Here is a 22,746-nt window from a genome sequence, read left to right as displayed (position 1 = left end):
GAGCACCAGGGTCAGCTCACCTGAGCTTCCAGATGGACTGGAAGCTCAGGTGGACTTCATGGCGTTTTCTTTTTTCACACCACTCAACTCATAAAATATCTGGTTATTTTAAGATCAGAGAAAACAAATGTAGCTTTTGAAAGTTGGTTCCTTTTGCTGTTTTGCTGAAGTAGAGAATCAAACACATTTGAGCAATAATACCACACAAGGAAAACAATCAATAAGACATTATGATGTATATTTATATATATATATATATTTCATACTTTATTTATACACAGTATCCGTCATACCACAAAGAACAGAGGGACAAGAAGAATCAGGTTACAAAGCAGGAACACTGAGGGGAAACATACAAACCGCTCTGTAGCTCTAAATGTAACCTGCAGTAATTCTTTACCCACATAACAGATTGAAAAAGGTTTTTCTCCAATCTTCCATCCAACATAGTTTCTCAATATGAGACATGTAAACATTCAAGTTTCTTTTAAAAGATTTAATTTTGGTCCAGATACATACAGTGCCTTGAAACAGTATTGAACTTTTGTTGCTTCGCAACCTCAAACTTCAATTTATTACATTGTGATTTCATATAAAGACCAAGGTCATCAACTCATCTTCTCAAAAGCTGTTGTCCTGCAGCTTTTAGTCGCATCCTTGGTTTGAATCTCCGGTTTGTAACTTTTATGAAAATGTTTTTGTTTTTTTTTGTTCTTTTTTTACACATTTATTAAAACTGACACTTTGTCGTCAGAGTATAGTTTAAGACAGATAATCTGTGAGAAAAAAAAAAATAAAGCTCTTCTACTACCTTCAGAAATATATCGCTCAGTTAAAAACAACGTACATGAAGTTGACTGATTTTTGTAGATCACTGTAGTAGCTCAGAAAAAATGCAGAGAGTCTATCTGTCTCATACGATACTGTAGCAGAGAGGCAGTTTTAACAAATGTGTAAAAAAACACATTTTTAAAATAATATTTACATATTGTAGCCTTAATACACCTAAATGAAATGGTTGAATTTCCTGCTCTGGATATAATCTAGTTCTGAGAAGTTTGTTTGAGTCAGTGGTGTCGAAGCATCTAAAAGCTACAAAACAGAAACTCTTGAGGATCTAACTTGTCCGCAACAGACCAACATAACATAGTGTGTAAAATAGTGAAGTGAAAGGAAATACCAGGCAAGAAAAACATTTATCAGACACTGGAGGAGCCGCAGAGTTACACAACTCAGGTGGAAAAAGTCTGACAGCCACTCTACACTCTGCCTTTAAAGGAAAGTGACAAAAAAAAAACGTTGTTGTTGAAAGAAAGACTTTGGAAGTCCCATTTAAAGATTATTACACAAACAGGACTCATGCTGGGCACCGTAAACACAGGCTAACCCATGGAGGTGGCAGCATCGTGACGTGGAGATAGTTTTCTTTGGCAGAAACTGGAAGGCAGGTCAAAGTTGATGTGCAGATGAATATAATACAAAACAACTGGATATAAACCTATTAGAGGCTTCAAAAGACTCAACCGTGGCACAGAGAATGACTTTCCAACAAGACATGACCCAATCAAAGCCCAGGGGTAAATTCAACTCAGAATCTGCAGCGAGACAATTTGATGTTAAAAGGTGATTTCAGTCTAACGAAGCGTGAGCAAAGCTGGTAGACAAACACCTCGAACAGATCTAACAATGTGTCAGTTTTACTTTACAGTTATGGATCAGTGAAATACATTGAAGTTTGCTTGTTGTACAGAAATAAAATGTGGGAAAAAAAAGTCAAGGTGTTTGATTACAAGTCACTGTACGAAGTGCAAACTCAGACAGCATGTTTAGATTTAATTCATGGGTTTTGAGTTGTGCGGGAATCTAAAAATGGCAGCTTTTTGCAGATTTTCCATTAGAAGTTAGTATCTCTCAGTAGCAAAGCGGACAAATTAAGTGTGTTGAATACATGAGCATGTGCTTGGCACCAGAGAACACAAACAGCCATGTCAAACAATTCACATTTCTTACACTGCTCAAAATCGCGCTATTTTAGCCAAACAGATTAGGCTACATGACAGAGAAAGAGGAGAGACGTGATCGGATAAAATACAACAACAGAAAAAAAAATGTACACATTGCTGGCTGGTTTTCTCATTCTGCACGACATCACGGTCTCTACATCATGCAGGGGCCATTTTTCATGCTCGGATCAGGCCTCGCCTCACGCATGCACACGATATAAATATAAAGACATGACACGTTTCGGCCACAGGGCGCTCCAGAATCGTTACACCGCTACGGCTCGGTTTGGGATTCAGTTCGTCTACAGAGGGAGTCGACCCTGTCGGGACCAAGGCAAGAGGGGCATTCGATCGCTCCACGCATGGGTAGTGCTGCATATTCTCTATATGACACTGAGTAGTAGAAAACAGCGGATAAATACTTGGTGTACATACGTGTAAGACAGGGTTTGCTGATACCAAAGCTACCAAAGAATCAGCCAAACGTCATATAGATCTGTTTTCAGGACTAATCTAAACATAGAAATGTTCAAACCGTCTATGGTAGTAAAAGCACATTCATTTTGTTGTATAAAATCGGCAAGTAACATCTCTTCTTGAACATATTTACACGAACAAAACCCCAACAACGACAAAAAAAATAACATTGGGTTCGGACCTCTTTGAACGCAAAAGTCAAACACAAAACCTTTATCCCAGTAAGAAACTTTTAATCCGAGTAAACATGTATATTGTTGAATTTTATACCAGTATACTAAACCTTACAGTCATACAAGACGTGTACTGCATCCTAGACCCTACAGCTCATACAGAGTCAGAAAATAAGCATGCGACAGAGATCTGCTTTGTGCATATGAAAATAGCATCTCGCTAACTCAGATTTTTTTTCCGAACGACACTTGCCCACTGCAGCTAACATCTGCTGTGCTGAAAAGACCAGGATGAATTGCAACATTAAAACACGGTTTGCTTCTGTCTGTCCAAATCGAGTCAGATATACTGTAGTAACACGCTCTACAAAACGACAAATACAAACAGCCTCTTGTTGAGACGTTTTAGTGAGTCGACAGGATAAGGAAAGGCCAAAGGTGGAAAAAAAAGAAAAAAGCAATATAAATGTATTTTCATCTCTACTTTGGCACTCGTGTAACAGTGTACTAACTCTTTTCTCAGTGTAGAAATGTAACAAACATGTAGATAAAGTTCAGGCAGAACAGTGGGGGAGGTGTGATGCTTCAGTGTTTTTGTGCATTGCGGGGACGTGAGGGGAAAACCGCATCGTACCTTTAACACCAAAAGAGATAGTAACTGATACCGAGACACATTCATTCACAAGATAAAAGGCTGCAGGTCTGCAGAAAACCACAGCTGGGAGTCTGGAAACACGGAGGTGGACTAAATAATGCACCACAGGACGGAGAGTTGGAAATAAGTGCCAGTTCCCTTAAATTGCATGATTCTCAGATGCAGAAACTAGAGGACAAACTGAGTCTGTTGGCCATGGGACGCTTTAGATGTTTCCTCCTCATACCACGCTGTGCAGAGACGGATGGATAAACTGAGGGTTGATGAAGGAGAAGCCAGCGAACTCGCTCTGGTCGATGTTGGCGATGACCAGCTGGTCTGGAGGGGTCAGTACGGGCTGCGTGCGCGTGAAGAACTTGTCGAAGTTTTCCGCTCCCTTTCCACACTGCAAGCGATGAGAAGATAGAGGAGAGAGAGGAGTGTTTATGTCAAACATCCTAAAGTTTTCTGTTTCAGAGGGTTTAACAAGTCAAAAGCTGCAATGAGGAAGACCCAACAATGGACATTATTTAACAGGCACTATTTATTTTATGCTTCTAGACTAGCGGTTCTCAACGTGGGCGGTACCGCCCCCCAGGGGGGGTTCAGAGGACAGCAGGGGGCGCTGGCGGACATTTTTACAAAAGGGGGGCGCTGGGATGCCTTTGGGGGGCGTTTGGTCGAAGGTAAACTTTACACCTTAAATCCACAACAATACCAGTTTAGATTTTGAGCAACTTGGTAAAACTGTACTGTGTAAAAGTAAATCATGCTTGGCTGCAACTGTATCGATGGCAGCTCTTCTTCTATTCGGTGTTTGTAGCTTCATGGCGCAGCTCCGCTCCGCATCAGTTCAGCATTACACCAGCTGATGACGCTGCTGTGATTCACTTTGTCTGGTATTTATGTAGGCTACATATGTTTTGGCAGTTCTGTGATCATGTCAAAGCAGCAATTCATATTAAAAAGTGTTTTATTTCTGTTTGAAAGCTGCCCGCTTCCATGAAGGACAACAGAAAATCGCTCTTATAAACATGAAATTACTAAAATCACGATGCCCTGACTTTGTATCCCTCTGAAAAATGAACCCATTTCAATAAAGAAATAAAGAAATCCCTCCATGGGTGATACCACGATAGAGAGCATTCATTTTATGGCGTTAACACGGTGCTGTAAGTGGTCCGGTATGAAACGGGGGTGATAGAACAACACAGCACTTTTACATTTCAATAATCAGAATGCAGAAATTGTTTCCGTTGTTTTAAAAGGTTTATGTCAGTCTGCCTTTTCCCCATCGATATGTTTCCCGACCGCCCTGCACCTTAGGGGGTTAAAAAAACAAACAAACAAAAAACCGCCGCACACATTGCGCTAAACTTTGAAACAGGAGAAGCGGGACATAAAACGGAGCGACGAACTAGATGTGAATTATGGCATAAAAACAGAGAATCCGACGCTGAACAGTGAAAAATGATGAACACATGATGTGAAACACATGATGATTAGGAGGCGCAGCAGGTAATGAGTGAAAATTACTGATGGTCAATAAACGATCAAATAAATTTAGCAACAGGAAAGAAACTAAAGTGGACATAGCAATAGAGAGGATAATACTAATCAAAGGAAACTAAATGGACATGAATGAAGAACAAATGCAAGAATAAACTAAGAAACTAAAGTAAATACGGAGGAATAAACTGGTATGGCAAGACCTTTCGAGCAATAATTAATACAGAGGACTGTATGCTAAGAATAAACAGACACTATTTCCAGATAAAAGGTAAAATAATATTGTTGAAGTGCCATGGGCAGGGGCGCAACTACACATTATTCAGGTGGATGCGAAAACATAAATCGGCACCCCCCCCCCCCACGAAGGAGCGTAGAAACATACGCTCGCCTTCCCCCTAGCCCTCTCCTCCAGACGCCGATACATTTAGGGCAAAACTCGCTACATTTACCCAGTTATGTGCGCGAGGTGAAGGAGCGTAAGGGGCGCGAAGTGTACGGGAAAACATAATCGGTCCGCCGATTCAAAACATCTACAATAATGATAGTAACATTAATAATAAAATAATTGTCAGTGCAAAGTAACCTACAAATTCTTTGGTGGGGGGTGGTGAGGGACCTGGATTAGGGCTAGGGGGGCGCTGGCCCGAAAAAGATTGAGAAACACTGTTCTAGACCTTTTTAAATACTACATATTATGAGTAAAATCTAAAGTTTTTAACTCAACATAATATTGCCACCCTGTCAGAATCTATTTACAGTTTATATTTTTTATTCTGTCCACTTTCTGTATTCTGAATGACAATGAAGTTTGTCTAAGTTCAAGTCAGTGTAAAAAAAAAATTATTGCAAATGCACAACACACTAATACACACACATTTTTTTATTTTCTGGAAAACTACCTCACAATTGCGCAATAATTTTTCTTGGACAATCCCTATAAAACACATTGAAGGAGGTAGTATAACAAAATATGAAAAAGTTCAAATGGGCCTGACAGCTTTTTGCAAAGCATTTTATGCTCTTTTATACAATGAAATACAGATGATTCGCACAGCAAAAACCAATAATTTGTCATATTGAATTTCAGCACTTCTTCTTTGCAATGCATCTACTCAGGAGACACATTAGCATTCCAGATATTTTCAGCTGCTCCATAATTTAACACAAGCAGAGCCATAAAGGCTCCGATGGATCAGTTTGCTGTCCCTTCGGACCAATTTATGTCACAGCACATGATCTCACAAATGTAAAAAGCCACACAGCGCAGCTCTAATAGAACCACCTGCTTTTAGAAGTGTTTTCCTCTCCTTATGCGTGACATCGTGTGTGCAGTTTTGCATTTATTTGGTGTGGAAGTAAAGGGCAACTCTGCTATTTTTAACCATCAGTGACAATGCTTCAGACTTCCTGGGCGCTGAGGGGATGAAGGATGGGGCGTTCAGCAAGCAGAAAATGAGAAGTTTCCATCACAGGATGTGGTTTAGGAGGTGCAAGCAGGCGCTAACTGCTGAATTTTCAACCTTCAGCTTTTCTGGGTGAATATAAATTATTATAGTTTAGCAAGAAAAAACAAATAAATGCATAAAAAAAAGACATGATATACATTCAGATTCCTGCATTCTCACTAAGGAGCCGTGTTTGCACAAAGCAGTTTCCTCCAGGAAATTATTTAAATTATTCAGCAGCGATTTAAAATGACATACATCACACTCTGTGTGTGGCAGAAAATCGCTACGCAGGATGCTTTCTGCACATTTTTCGACCTCCAACATCTTTTTCAGAAACCAGAGAAACAAAAGTTACAAAGTATTTGAATACTTAGAGACTGACATTCCTGTAGTGAAAACCTGGTTGCTCAGATGGTCAATTCAAATCAAAGGACCAGAAATTGATCAAAGAATTATTTTGATCCTATGAAATTAGGCAGTAAAAACACGGTGGTCAATAAGAATTTCGCTATACTGACTTTGTGTTAATAAAAAAAAAACTATTCTTATTATCTATGCAGYTGCCTGGAAAGCTGAAATAGTGAATAATTTACATTAGAGGGCTCAAAGGAGACGACGGAGTGTTTTCTGAGTCATTTTCTCATTTCCTAACGTAATCAGAATGTAACAATTAAGAGCAACTGAAGTGGTGAGTGCAATGTCTGAAAAACTGCAAATAAATATCCTGCTAACATAATACAGTCAGGGAAAATCAAACTAAGTTTTGGATTAAGACATTCAATAATCCTATGGAAAAGGAAATCAAAGGGAAAGTTTTTGGTCACTGTGAGGAAATGTTTTATATCTACAGAACTTTGTTGGCATTGCTTGTAGATGAGTAAAATGCCTTACAATATATTCACTGGACTGGAGCAGCATAATGTCAAACTGAACACAACTAGTAACGCCTCCAGCTATTTCTTTATTACAATGGTGTTGAGGCCGGACTGCAGCTTAAGGTGGCATTTGGTTTACTAAAGTCTCCATAACAACGAATAGATGGCATCTAAATGCCAACTGGTTGTTTTGGGGTGGTGCCAGAAATTTTCTGTCCTACCATTACCAAGTTTTTAGTTTTCTAAACTGTAAACCAGTCAAAAAAAAAATCACCTTCTTGCATCACTATTTCAGTCTGTAAATCTAGGTCTTATTGAAAACTTGTCGGAAGAGACAAGAGGACCTTGAACTCTGGATGATCTAAAAAAATTATTTAATGGAAAATTGTGAAAAATCCCTTTCTCTGTATGCTCCATCCCTGAGAAATGTTACAGGACAAAACTAAGTGCTGTTTTATGGTTTCCAGCCACCAACACGTGTTTAAAATCAGATAATAAAGCATGGCGTTGGAGGCGTCATAGCTTGAGTTCACAAAACAATTCTTCACCAGGGAAAATGATGAATGAATTTATTCAAATCAATTGGCTCTGAAATATCGGGAAATTACTACCAAATAACTTCACAGATCTCAAAATTGTTGTTACGTCATTGTGTCCCCAAAGAAATGCTGCCGCTAGACTTTGAAGTATGTTCTTGGGATTACAGACAAACATCCACTTTACTCACCACTTTGGGTTTAAAAGGCGGCTGGATCTCTCGGTTTGCAAGGCGTTCCCAGTCGATGCGTCTGAAGAAGGCTTGCTCTCTGATGTCCCGCTCGCCCTCCATGCTGCAGCCCAGACGCTTTGATGGATGCTTCGTCATCAGCTGAGGACAAACCGAATGAGAAATGGCAGCTGAGACAACTCCAGCTTGGTGGTTTAAAAAAAAACCCCAAAAAAACAAATAAATGGCAAAGTTGAAGAAAAAAAAGGAGAGTAAACTAAGCTACTTTAGCAAAACTGGCAGCAAATTTATTATTACACAAAGGAGATTCAGTCACCTTCAATTTCAACCATGAATAATTCTTTGCTAATAAATAGTGAATCACACAATAACAGGAGGGAAATCTGTTTTGTCACCCGTTCTCGCGTTATAAAACATATTTTGTGTGACAGGCCAGAGGATATAAAAACATAATAAATGAGGCTGTGATGCGTTAATAGAAAATACTATCAGTCTGCAGCCAAATGTTATTAACACTCTCTAGTTTGTAAATTAACTCTAAAAGCTAATTTTCTTGTCAGTAAATAACCACAATACATATGAAGAATGAATTTATTCATCAGTGGCAATAAGATCATTTTAAAATAAATACTTTTTAGATCAGCAAGCAGATCTATTGCACAGTCTTCTAACATTTTGCAACCTTAAAAGTCTGTGTTTCCATTAAGACAGATACTTAAAAAAATACTTTTTTTTATCAAAAAGTATTTTAATGTCTATTAAAATGATTGATATGTACATGATGACCAGCACTTAATGCCCTGCTATATTTGATATAAAAAAATAAATATATATATATATGTGAGAACTAACTGAAAGATGACACCTGAAAAAGTTGATGTAAGGTGCAGAGCCATGAGGATGGATATATTTCTGCTGAAGCAACATTAAAGGGTAAGAGATGAGCACACAGTGTATCTTTGCTTTATTTTCTAATATACCCTCTCGAATTTTGCCAACATGGAGTGGGAAAAAATGACTCAGAGTCATTATCCTCACTCTGAGTCATTATCTTATATTTATAAAACAAATAAGAAAAATGGTTTAATATTTGTAATATAAATGCTGTATCATCTTATTTTTTATTATTATACAATGCACATAATTAAAAAAAGATGATACAGCATTTGTGGTTATTTCTGTGTTTTGAGCAGAATTTTGCTCCGCAGCCAATGAAAAATGTATGGACGTGTGAATCCTCCTGATGATTACGCAACTTCTCCCAAGTCAGCCGTTTTCAGGTTGGCGCTGAAAATTACCTGTCAAAGCAAAATGTCCGCTGTCACACAGAAAACTGGCTCATGCAAGAAGCTGCAAAGCTTCTGTTATTATCTTCTCCGTTTCTATGACTTCCAGATGTATGATGAACGGCAACAACTGAGCTTATCGAAACAGTGCTCTTCCCTCTTGAATGTCAAAACTGTTTTCAAGCAGACCTGACTCTGCTGTTGTCACCAAGCGATTAAAACACGAGCCTTTCTGCAGTGCCACAGGACAAGACCTGTTACACAATCACAACACACCGCCACTTTTTCAAGGTGACAGTGTGGCACATTCAGGGGAGGTCGATAATTGGATTTAAAATTGCTGTCTGTTTTTTTTTGGTTTTTTTTTATCAGATTAAACAAAGTTGCACCAGGAACTGTTTGGAAAACTGCACATCTTCCTTCTCGCTGGATTTATTCCCTCTCCTTACCCCTTTGCAGATGGACACCGCTTCTTTAGACATGGACTTTGGGTAGGACACGTTGTGCTCCATGATGGACTGGAAGAGCTCGTCCTCGTCTTCACCATCAAACGGTGGCTAGAAACGTGCAGAAGCAGAAAAGTGTTAGAGAGCTCAGGCAGAAGGTGCAATGACGACAATTTACGGCTTGTTATGTGCATCACTCCGAGGCGACAACGTCTGCAGACGAAGGTGACGCTGCTGTCAATGTGTCTGAAGCTCTGCAGAGAATAGTGACATTTTTTAGCGTATCTTGAAAATAAAAGGGAACAGGAAATTATGTCACTACTGATTTTAGATGGATAGATGGTTATGTAAATAAGAATATCTGTCAAATTTTTATTGCTTCAAACTATTATTATCATTGTATTTAAAAAGTATCTCCCATTTTAGATATTTAGCTGTGTAGAAGCTTATTTTTCTATTACTGTGATGATAAAATAACACGATGACAGATTTAAATGAGTGTCAGTTTATTTTTAATCCTGAAATATAACTTGCTTTGTTTGCAAGTCGATTTCTGAAAGATAAGAATTTATTTTGATATTTTATACCAATTTTGATTTGTATAAAATTTTAGTAAAGGTAGGAAAGTCTGGAAAGGGATAAATTAAAATCTAGATCACTTCAAAGGAAGCATTTATCTAAGTCTGAATAAATTTATTCTTTTCCCATTTATTAAAAAAAGACTTTTTCTATCCCAGGGCAGCTTTGATGTATTAGCTCTCTTCAGTGCCTCTGGTGGCAGAAAGGGGAACAACACAAACAGTGACAAGCGTTCACATATATTGTGTAATCAAAAATGTTGTGGAAAGGGCAGAGGGGGAGTTTCAAATCGTTTCTTTTGACTACAAAAATCTGATCTATAGATAACATTTACATATTTTAAAATTAAAATAAGAGCAGGAAAACCAAAGGGAAATTCGTTGATTATTTCATTGTGGTTATTTACCACGTTTTAAGATCTTGGTGCAAATCCTTTGCAAAGAGGCAGTGAAGAGTGAAACAATGTGTTACCTGCCCTGCCAACATCTCATACAGGAGAACTCCATAAGCCCACCAGTCCACCGATTTCCCATAAGGCTGGTAAGCTATTATCTAAGACAAAAAGAGGCAAAACATTCATATATTTACAAATACAATAACTTATTTCTTCATTCTTACTTTGCTGAAAAGCAAGTAAAGAGTAGAGTCGTACGAGATCTGCACTAAAGTTACTGAAGAAAAAAATGAACAAAAGCCATGTTGATTACCCCCAATCTCACCAAACTAAATCAGCCCCCACTAAACCCAGCCAGCTATTTTAAGCTGCCATGACAAAGGCACTTTCTCCTAACATCCAATTTGCCATCCCACCACACCTCCCTCCCACACACGCTCCACACACAGACATAATAATGGCACAGTTGCACAAGCAAAGAGCTAAATCACAGCTGCGTTTCATTTAAATGCACAAAGGCAGCATTTTCAACAGCATCCAAATGGCTCATAAATTATAACTTTTTTTCAAAAGCTTCCTGTGCACAAAAATTCTGAACTACGGCTGTGCATTCGGCTACATCAGGGGATAAAATCTAACAATTTATGGAAGATATGTACAGTTTTACATCACCAGGAATGTGTGAAAACACAATGTAAATAAGTGTGCAGATGGGCTTGAAAAATGCAGTACAGAAAAACCTTAATGTAGCAACTGAGGCTGCAATATACAAGATATAAACACTTCATTATGTGTTTAAGAGATGAAGGATTTAAACATCATTATCACAATGTATTCTTTGCAATTATGATAAAAAAAACTGTGTGGAAAAAAATCCTCACATCCTGTTGGGTAAACAGTTTTCACAGCAAAAAGTCAGAGTCCCACAAACACGAAAGCTGCTCTAAATTAAAACTGACATTCATTAGTTATCGTATTACTAAAGAGGACAGAGTAATTGGATTCAACCATATTTTCAAATTTATAGCTTTTAATTGATGCTCTYTGGGAWTTAAAATCAGAAAAACTAGCTCAAACAGGAAAAGCAACAATCTCACTACTGCAAACTTTTGTGGTTGTCAAACAACCAAACTGATTTTAGAAGTACGACAAAAAAATAATCACGTCATAACAAGAAATGATATGATAATAATCCATTCCTGATGTGCACATAAAATGAACGTAGTTTGCGTAAATAAATTTGCAACCATTTGATGCAGCCGGGTAAATTATGTAWGCAACACAAAATGATTCAATTATTWAAAAAATTATAAATTTTTATTTGAYAGAAAGTAATTTTGTACAGCACAAGACTGTATAATTACAATTATTAACTTTCTTTTGTCTGCAGTAATCGGTAAAAAGAGTTTCTGGTGTTTRTCARACACATTTTCCAAATTTAATGAGGTAAAATTAAAATGACTTAAAATRAAATACAGTTTGGYTATTTAATCTTTGTCTTTCTCATCAGACGCCTCACCTCGGGTGCGATGTAGTCCGGGGTGCCGCAGAAGGTGCGTGTTGACATCCCTTCATACATGTTCTCTTTGCACATGCCAAAGTCCGCTATCTTGATGTGGCCTTCRCAGTCCAGCATCACATTGTCCAACTTCAGATCCCTGCAGCACAGACAGCTTTGTGAGAATTCAAATCACTCCCCAGGTTGTACCCTCTTCTTTTTACTTTCTTTCTCTTGCTGCCTTTCCTTTAAAGTCTTGTTTTTCAAAATTCTCTCAAGCTACGATTAACGTAAGAGGCCCTTTAATTCAGTCTGAATGACCACAGCTGCATGAAACATCCAGAAACCCACCTGTATATGATTCCCTTTCGATGCAAGAAAAACAAGCCGACTGCTATCTCGGCTGCATAAAATCTGCAAAATAATAATACAAATTGTAACAGACATTTTAGCATATATGCTGATAAACTTAATATGCTAAGGAAGTAGGTCAGCTGAATCTAACAAAGAAACGGGTATCAATGTTTATAAGTGAAATTCTGTGAATTTAGCGAGACATKGGGAGCAATTACAGAAGATCTTTTTTGTTTCTATTTCTTTCGTTTAATTGTGCATACACATACAAAGAAATAATGAGGGTTTCAATGTTTGAGTTTAACTGCACAGCACCAGTCAGAGGTGTTGACATTACACACTGAAGCTGCCTGCAGAAMAATACCTCCATTTTCAAACCATGTGCATATTTCAGAGTGAGTCCTTACACTGCCTGAGGCTCCTTAAACTTTCCCATACGCTGGATATGATACATGAGATCCCCTCCGTTAATGTATTCCATCACAAAGTAGAGTCGGTCCTGCAATACAAACAGCAGGTTATTGTCAGTGGACAGATGCATAGTAGATAATGTCACCTAAGCTTAAGAAATATGCCATGTCCTCCTTGTAAAGCAACATTTCATGACTGCAGTTTTTATTTAAAAAAGCTTAGAGTGTGGCTGCGTCTGCACAGACGTCACTGCTTTTTCACTCTCAATTTTCCCTGCAGGGATGCTAAGCAAAGAAATTGGCATCCCTGAAATGTTAGCACAAATACAAAAGTAATAACAGTTACAGTCAGAGGAAGTGAAATTGCTTTGGAAGAACAATGGTCCCCTTTAAGTAAGGAGCTTTTTTTTGTCTGTATGAASAAGCCGTCAGTGCAGGAAGTGGGCATTATTAACTATGACGACAGCAGAAAGCTGAAGGTTTTTTTTTTGTACCCACCACAGTCTGAAAGCAAGAGTGGAGCTGAGTGAGGAAGGGGGGTTTGTCTCTTAGCGCCAACACCCTCTTCTCCACCATCGTACATTCGACGTCGTCATCCTGGATCACGACGTCTTTCTTTAGGATCTTTATGGCGTAYAGCTCCTCTGTTGATTTCATCTCTGCCAACATTACCTGCATTTGACAAAGACGCCRCACTCGAGAGGTTAAGAAAAACGCTAAACTTTACTCAAAGTGTTGTTGTTGCTTTTTAAACGAAACGTATGAAGTCGYACCTTTCCGAAGCTGCCTTTTCCCAGCAGAGCCAGAAAGTTGAAGTCGCTGAGCCGGACCCGGTCCATGTTACCTGAGGGCAGACTGAACCGCCGGTGGTCTGTTGGTGTGATCACTTTCTTACCGTGGCCCAGCTTGGCTTTCTGTCATGTACAATGAACACACAAAATAATTTCCATGAAGTTCCCCAACATGTGGATGCTTCAGTCGAATATATTATCATTTTCTAGAAGAAATAAGATGATAACTCTGAGTTTCCACATTTTTGTGAGTGACAAACAGTTGGTGCAGGACGCATGCATATCAACAATGAAGTCAGATCAAGTTGCTACACGGCTGTCCATTTGGGATGAAAACAATACTTAAATTTATTCAGTAGCTAAAAAGAGTTTCATGACCTGGTAAGATTATTATTTTTAAAACCACATTAAACAAARTTTTGACTGAAATAAATTAAYAACTGAAAATTATACAAAAATATAGCTACAAATGAATAAAACGTATTRCAGTTATTGACATTTCCATTAAACCGTGAAATAATTAATAAAATACAAACTCACACACAAAACTTGCTTACAAAATCCAGTGATCAAAAGTATTGTTTTCAAAATAGGCCTGTTTGTGAACAAAAATATGAGCCTAAAATTATTTTTCTTGCAAATTGCCCTTGCAGTACTKGGAAACAACCCCACTTACTTCTCCTGCATAAATGCAAATCATACTTTACCTCCAATATTGTCGCATTATGTCCACATTTCATCTTGTGTCATTATCATATGCATTGACCTTAATATCTTAATTGTCCTACTTCTAAACTTTCTAGCTCTCCTTCCTTCCTTCTTTWGTTTGTGTTGTCCACCTCATTAGAAATGTGGAAACCTCTTCAAAACTGCATATTTAGGATGACTGTTCAGACGACTTATTGTTTAAATATTAAGAGCAGGCATTTTTTTGCACCATGAAATCAAAAATACTAAAACAAATCTCCCAAATAAAAAAGCTTTAAAGGAACCTTACCCAAACATTCTGCATTAGAAATCTTTGTCAAAGTTTGAATATTCAGTAAAATGTCTGTTGCTTAATTCACAAGATGTGTTTCCATTTCAGTTTTGCTCATTATTGTCTCTCTTTAGGTTCCTGTTATTACTCATTATTACCCCATCATATTTGAGATCCCAAGTAATCTCTTTTGAAACACAACAGAAAAATGCATGGACATTGTTTTTTTCCAAATACAAAAACTGGACAACTTTTAACACAACTAACATCTATAGTTTTACTTCAAGCAAATGCTTCAGCAGTTTCATTTCACCAGATGCAGTGCAGCCAAACATGAGTCTTGTAAGAAATATAACAGTGCCACTGTGTGGAAACATCAGGCACACACACACACACACACGCGCGCGCGCAATCCCACACACATACACTGCACACACAACAGAGGATAAGAGGCTGTGAGTATCCAGTCAAACAGTTAGAATAATTAGTGTATTTCCATGCTTAATGTTCACACAGCCTTCTATAGTCGTGCTCGGACTAGTAGAAGGCTGACGGTCATCACCCAGTGAGGAGTGGAAGTGAAGCCCTGCTGGCCAGCGGCAGCATTAGAAGGTAAAGAAAATGCCCCAAAACCAGACGGCAGCAAGCTTCACAAATTTACTAACAACAATGCTGTTTGGTTTATGTGTGTTTGATAAGCAGCCTGTGTGTGTTAACAGCTAAGACTGTGAAGCTATTAGAAAAACTGTATTTAGGATGGGTTCTATCTTGATTTTAAATTTATTGTTTTTATATTTTGAGCCTGTTTTCTTTATGGTACTTGAATAAATTTTTTCCAGTCTTTCAAATCTGAACTATAGGCCAAATGTTATTTAGGAGCCATATCTGAAAGCTGAAAGCTCGGGTTGCTACTGTGTTGATCTCAGACTTCCAAATGTCACCATTTCCAAATGTTTTTTTTTAAACATATTTCTAAGTATTAAACCCAAACACAAGTTAAAGGAAAAGTTGTTAAAAAAATGAGATGCACCCTTTCAGCTAACACATATGGAACATTTTAACCTTGAGGAAATACCTTTAAAAAAGTACAACTGTCTTTTGTCAAATGTGGTACAAATATAAACTTTTGCTTTCAAGAAGACTCTCCTAGAGACATAATTTCTCTACGTAAGAGCTCTGGATTGTGTATTTCATTAAAGTTAAATAGCACTAGGTAGTTTTCTATCTAGTGGATTAATCTGTGACAAGAATAAAAAAACAAAATGGGAACAAGTGTGTTATGCAGAAGGCCTTTGTTAGTAAATCAGATTAATTTGTGGAGTCCCAGCAGAGATCCACAAACAATCCCAGTTCAGCAAGTGAATAAGTGAGATGTAAGCCAGAAAACATAAGAGAAACAGAAGAAGCAGGCAGGGGAGCTACCTTGAGATAGTGGATATTTAACTGGCAGGCCTAGAAAAGAGAAGAAACTCACTCATTAGTGGGCTCAGCGATTAAACACAGTGTGCAAACCTGGCTGACACATGTGGGCAAAAACATGAAGAGTGATTACTCTGACGACCGCTTATCTGTGAACTCAAAAAGAAAAAAAAGAAAAAAAAAAAGATCAAAACCACGACTGGAAAATATTAAAGCATAAAAAGAAAAACATCTTTTGCATCCCGCCCTAGTTTCCATGGCAACCAGCGGTTGTGTGAAGACGTCAGCGACGGAGGAAAAAGCCAAGGTCGGTCGGTTCGTACAGTATGAAGAAAAGAGGAAAATTAAAACTCAGTTCCTCGGGGAGTGCAGTGAGGAGAAGACATTTACGCTCAGTATTAAMCCCTGCGAGCCCTCTCACACACACACAYGCCCACACACACACTGCACACATATTATCTTTCCGTCTTCACAGGGACTTTGCATTGATTTCCATTGACTTTTATTAATTTCTGCAGCCTAAACCTCGCTCCATACAGTAAACTTAACCTAAACTTAATCATACCTTAGTCTTAAACCTAAGCACTAATCAGCACTTTTTCCTAATGTGGGAATTACAATGTATCAAATACAAGGTCAGACACGCACACACTAAAAGCTGGAGTTTATTAAAGCTACCCTCTTTCTTATATAAGTCCCAATCAGTTTTGCACTTCTCAGARCAGAATACATCTATGTGTCCATCTATGGAGAGGATGCGAGTTTAATTCAGGTTGYATGTTGAACCTCACTGACATCTGCAATTAACAAAGCAACCACTAGGGAGCAATAACTGGCTGCAGTTTGTGTCCTTAGATTTGATGAGATCTGCAAGTTTGTTTATACTGACAAAAAAAAATCACGGGAACAAGGCAGGAAAACAACTTTACAGCAAACATCAAGTCAATATAATAACTTCACTCTGATTTTCGTCTGTCGAGAAGAAATGAAAAGAGCGATTACAGGAAAGCAGAACGAGGGTCTCCTAATGTTGTGGGTAGCGTTATGAACAAAGTATGAGAACTGGGTCAAATCTGCAAAAGCATTATGAGGAATGATTCTGGCTCCCAGAGAAGGAGCCGCTTTAGTATTGTCTAGACATTTTTAGTTTTCTATACCTGTGTAATCTGTGTGTCCAAGCATGCAGAGCCTSCCACATTTAATGCTGCCCTCCAGGTGCAAAACCTCAGAGCAGAAAAAAARCACAACTTCTAACTTCAGAAAATGTTTTCAGTGCTAAACAGAACTGTTCAGAACCGTTTCCAGATCATTTTAATTGACAATTATGAAAAGCARCAATAATGTGCTTATTTAAGGTCAAGACATTAACCCACAGCCTTAATTTTGTTGACGCTATTGAACAAAACTGAGTCTGACTTTCAGTTTGTCATCTTTTTCTTCCTGGAACCGGCTCTTGTCTCATCGTGTTTCTCCATCCTCATCTGCTTTGATTAAATTACCTGGTGAAGAATCAGCTAATCACATCTTAAGAAATGCAGAAAGATTTTACAACTCGACAATTTTTGCATCAATTTACTGCTAAAAGTAAAAATACAAACACAATAATACCAGTAGAGTCTATCAAATGATCAGATAAAAGTCCCAAGTCTTTTGGGACAGAAATTAGCCCACAGTATCACCACTCCACCGCTGTACTTAGCAGCGGGAATGAGATGCTGTTTAAATGTGAGTCTTTCCCCAGCCTAACGGCCACACACTGTAAGAATTRATCCTTAGTATCATATTATAATTATTAAAATTATCAAAAGAAGGACTGCAAGGCTACATTTCATGCGGTCCTTCAAACTTACATCACCTCCCTCGATAAACTAAACAGTTCTGTACTTTTTTTCATGCTCGTTTACGTCATTTCTGCTATGTGTTTCCTATTTCTTTTTTTTTTTTCCTCACAAAGTGTTTTATCTTCTGTAACACACTTTGTGTTGCCTTTACTGCATATGAAAAGTATTTATGGATAAAGATTATTGATTGATTGATCTTCATCAGGAATGGCAGYGCATTTGTTTGAAAACAGAGACCCTTGKGTTGTTGCATGAGCCACAGATGTGTGGGAACCGCAGCGATAATGGACGCTGTGAAGCTCCCTGATAGTCACATCCCATTTTTATAATTGGACTGAATATTGTTTTATTCATTGTAATGTTGTGTACGTCTGTGTAGTAGGGCAGGRTTATGATCAGGATGAGTAATGATCACACAGGCACTCTTGACAGCCTTGTGACAAATGTTTCAAGCACTCAAAGTTCAGTAAATCACGTCAGCCTGCAGTGATAAACATGTTGTGCTGTTGYAATTTTGGTTTTTCTGTTACCATCTTAGGAAAAGCCACAGCTCTATTTTAGCATCTGTTGACATCATTGTACCATAAACATAAATGAAAATAACRTAAGTGTATAGAATGACKCCTCTTGCTACATGCAGGTTGAAGTGAAACTATAAAACTGTRAATATGATGAGGTCTCATCCAGACAGCCTGCAGTAATATTCAACATCGGTGCCAAGGATGTTGAAACTTTATTTGCAAAGAAAGGAAGAAGTTGAGACATTTCTTGCAGGTCCTTTTCGTTCAAATGCAACATAAATCTGCAGAAGAAGTGACACTGCAGTGCAAAGTACATGAATAAAATAAAAACATCAAATGGATAATTTGAGTAACACCTTCTAGTCCAGGTAATACTTTCAAGTTGATTTTAATCATTTTCATCTCCGTCTCTGTAACCGTAGATAAAAGAAAACRTGGGAACAGCATGAAGTTTCCATAGCGACAAAAAAGAAAAGGACGTCGTATGTTATAAGTCTATGGCAGCAGCTACAAAAAACATTTGTAAATATATAGATTTTTCCATTAAAAGAAACAACACTGCCTTGACTCTGCTGCCCACCTCAAACTTTTGTCGAAGCTCCAGATTGACGTCGTCTACTTCTGGAATGGGAACATTGTAGTATTCTCCTTCCTCCTGGTTCAGCAGTTTGTACCTAAGAAAATWACAAAGCGCGAAGGTCATTTCTTTTGCATTGACGTTGCATAACCGAATACACTGTTATTTGCTAAATAGTCTTCTTTGGATTCCTCCCTCTATCCGCCCACACACATATATATAAGTCTTCATATTTCTGCGCTCTTTAATTAGAAGTACTTGATTTCTATTTTCCGCATGTTTTCAGGGCTGCACTCTCTTGCCAGCTTGACTCTCCTTCTTCTTTAATGTCCAATTAACTGTAATTTATAGCAAAGACTGCAGCCAAACACACAGACAGTAGTAGTTTCCAAGTTGGCTGGCAACATTTCACACGCCGGTATTCCCCCGATTTCCTTTTTGYAGCAGAAGTTGGTCAAAGCAAAGTAGATATGCTAATGTGGTTTCAAACTGAGAAACAATGAGTATGACAGATCCACAGAGAGAAGCCATTGGCTCCAACAGGTGGTTTATTTTGATAGCTGGACTTGACCGCAGACAACAGTGTTTGCATCTATTTCACTCACATTTACCAAACGTGTGCATGGCAGCAAAATCAGGGTACAAAAATGTCAGAGTTGATCAATCTGGAGGACTTGGAGTCGGATACGACCAGGCCTCTGGTCATGTTTGGCTAAATGTCAGAGTGGGAAAAAAAAGCTCCTTACTTAAATCATCACTCTCTACTTTTTGTATTAGTTTACTAAAGATTGCAGGAGCTGATTTGATCAATGTTGCATAAATTGCACAAAAATATGTTATTTCAGTAGCCTAAACATTAAGAAGTAGTGAGGAGGTGGCTGTTTGTTTTTGTGCGTTTGCCCTAGAGGCTTTAGTGTATATATTATTTATATTACCAAGATTTCTTTAAAAAATATAAAAGATGAACAAAATGCATACAGCCTTATTATTTGTCAGTGTAGTTGATATAAAATAAAGCTTTACCTTGTGAAAAGAGGAAATATTTTTCAACAGCTGTGAATAAGCTACACATTTTATRAATGGTTGTTGTACTTTAACAATTGTCCACCTTTAAGAAGCTGGACAAACTCACAGAAATTCACTTTAAACCATGTTCGTCACAGCAGATATGAAACACCCACTGGTGGCCTTGAAGCATGCAGTGGCAGACAGTCTGATTCACACCCGAAAAGATGTGTGATCAGCAAATGATTTTTATCAATAATTATCCAGGTGTCGTTATGATGCCACTTTATAAAAACAGACAGAAACCTGTCTCTTCTACTGTTTTCTCATCATCCATTTTGCAAATGCCTCTAAAGGGTGCGGTATTGGAATGAAGATTGTTTGCAGCCCCAGATTYACCAACACCAGATTGCTCATATGCACCACATTCCATAAATCGCATGTTGAAATTCACACCAGATTGCTACGTTGAGCCGCTTCTCTTTGTGAGCTACAACCCCTGACAAAAATGATGCAACCASTGTTCTTAAAGAGTGTCGAGTTTCAGTTTTTACATCAGTTTTGCTTTTGCTCTGTAAAGCAGAGCAAAAGCAAGTGTTTCATCAATGTCAGTTTGCTTTGACATTGATGAAACACAAGGTTAGGATAACAACGAGAAAACTGACCATCCACAGTGAGGAGCCTTGATGAGCTCAGACACGCCAAACGACATGGAGCCCATGAAGTCGTTCCGGGTGGTTCTGTCCCAGTCCCAAATCTCAATGGACAAACGTCGGTCCTTATCTGATGCTTTAAGCTTACTGCACAGAAACACAACATGGAAAAACWGTTTGRACTCTTGGTATWCAGAAAAWAAAAGACGAAAATTTACTTACAAAGTGAACGACTCGTTCCAGCAGGGATTGAGAGAGGAACGGATGGTCCTGGTCTTCTGTTTGGTCTCGTTCTTTGGGTCYGGGATGAGCTTGAGTTTGACATATGGGTCCGATAAACCGTTGGGATCCATGGGAATCAGGTTCCTGGCTTCACCCACTGGAAGGAATAATAAAAGAAAATGTCAAAGTGTTTGAAGGAGATTTACAGACAATATGACTAAATGACTGAACAAAAAGCTSTAGAAGGTTTTTATGTCTATGGTAATTAGATAGGAGCAGAGAGCTGCAGTACGAAAAATGTGGCCTAATGACTTATCTGGTGATCAAATATGGCATGAGAAGGAAGGAGATGCTGRATCATTATTTACCTAAGGCAGATTATCTTGGDGTGACACTGAAACACAAGGCAGATTCAAAAAAGAGTGGTGCTGTATGAAATATTTCTAGTTTTAGTTGCTCTGAAAGTTTTTCATTTCAGCTCATTTCACCACAACTTTACAAGCTGGGTATGACAGACTCTGTATTGCTAAGTGATTTCTCTGTGTAGATTCAATCAAAAGAAGCACATACGCTGATGACATGAGCTGTGAAGCAATGAATATGGTTAAAATTCCCTTAGCTAAGTGCGAAACAACACCGACAGCAGAGTAATCCCGGTGGGTGTAAGAGCACGAGCTCATGTAAATGAAGAAGCAGAAGGCAAAACATTATCTTAAAGTGTGTGCCTCACTTATCCTGTCACAACAGGTGAAGATAAAATTACACTCTAGCTAGAAAAAGAAGAGAGAGATTTATGTGCCGAAGCTTTACAAGTTAAATAGAATCGTATACGTTGACATTTCATTGTCATAAATGGAGTAAAAGTAACAGCAACCAACAAAAAGCCAAAAATAGTAATAGGACGAGGAAATGAGAGAGACGTCGCTCTTTGTGACTCTTCAACACCAACATCATGTTGATAAAGAAACAAATGTCATTCTAGGAAAGTAATACAGAACAATATTACATAAAGAATCTAAGCAATCATAACCAGAAGAGAGAGGAGATTAAAAGCTTCARCAAATCTAAGAGCTTAAAGTGAATCATCTCCATGTTCCTCAGCAGACATTCATGCRTCRCACTAAGATCAGGAATAAACMGATACATTTTAACTGAACTATTTCAGCCACAATCCCAAAAAAATACTCTGAAGTTTGTGTTGTAACGTAAAAACAGGTGAAAATGTTTAGCGGTATGAATAYAAGTGCAAGGAACCGTAAATGTGCGTCTGGATCAATTTCCTTTCTACAGAAGGAATACTGATCTCTGCCGTCTACGATCCTCCATCGAAAGAGTAGAAAGGCTGCAGACGGATTACGTCCACAAACAAGAGAGGCTTTGGAGGATCAGAGTCTGAAGTATAAATAAACCAACATGTTTATTACGTGAATCGCACAATAAATGATTTGCAGTTTTACTTGTAATTTGCTGCGGCGCTGCTTTGTGTTTCCCCCCTGAAATGTGTCCTTTTAGATCAGCTGCATGTAAAATGAGTCTGCTTCAATTTACCTGCCCATAAATGAAAGTCTGCCCTTCTTTGAGCGAGGATCGTCAAAGCAGCATTTTTGGCTTGTAAAATAGCAATGTGTTTTGCATGCAAATACCTGAAATTATAATGAATGAGGATGAAAGACACACACATTAAGTATATGTCCCCTTTATGTCTGAAGGACTAATTCAAATTCTAGGAAATACAGTTTTAATCTTTAATGCAGCACTTAGCTGATTGATAAAAATAAGACAGAAGAAAAGACTCATGAAGTTAAATTATTCAAGGGATCAATACGACATAATTCATTTATTTCACATGACAAAAAAAAGGCTTGTTTGCAGTGTTATAAGTCACCAAAAATCCCTTCAAAATTAATACTTTATTAAATTCC

At 38.1% G+C, this 22,746-nt stretch overlaps 1 protein-coding gene across 1 annotated transcript in view; it reads right to left on the bottom strand.

Annotated features, from left to right (window-relative positions):
- Positions 1–701: 701 nt before the first annotated feature.
- The window catches only part of prkcab (protein kinase C, alpha, b), a 107,477-nt gene continuing 85,432 nt past the window's right edge, over positions 702–22,746 (bottom strand). Inside the window, exons 5-17 of the mRNA XM_017306310.1 lie at positions 20,825–20,981; positions 20,615–20,749; positions 18,948–19,041; positions 16,009–16,038; positions 13,590–13,730; positions 13,315–13,488; positions 12,814–12,905; positions 12,404–12,466; positions 12,074–12,212; positions 10,632–10,712; positions 9,585–9,692; positions 7,850–7,990; positions 702–3,693 (exon numbers count right to left, since the gene is read on the bottom strand). Of these exons, the coding sequence (XP_017161799.1) occupies positions 3,529–3,693; positions 7,850–7,990; positions 9,585–9,692; positions 10,632–10,712; positions 12,074–12,212; positions 12,404–12,466; positions 12,814–12,905; positions 13,315–13,488; positions 13,590–13,730; positions 16,009–16,038; positions 18,948–19,041; positions 20,615–20,749; positions 20,825–20,981 (1,520 nt within the window). The 3' untranslated portion in view covers positions 702–3,528. The remainder of the gene's footprint in view (positions 3,694–7,849; positions 7,991–9,584; positions 9,693–10,631; positions 10,713–12,073; positions 12,213–12,403; positions 12,467–12,813; positions 12,906–13,314; positions 13,489–13,589; positions 13,731–16,008; positions 16,039–18,947; positions 19,042–20,614; positions 20,750–20,824; positions 20,982–22,746) is intronic.

Source organism: Poecilia reticulata, linkage group LG8 (assembly GCF_000633615.1).
Source record: "Poecilia reticulata strain Guanapo linkage group LG8, Guppy_female_1.0+MT, whole genome shotgun sequence".
Lineage (NCBI taxonomy): Eukaryota > Metazoa > Chordata > Actinopteri > Cyprinodontiformes > Poeciliidae > Poecilia > Poecilia reticulata.
This window is presented reverse-complemented; position numbering and strand designations above follow the sequence as displayed.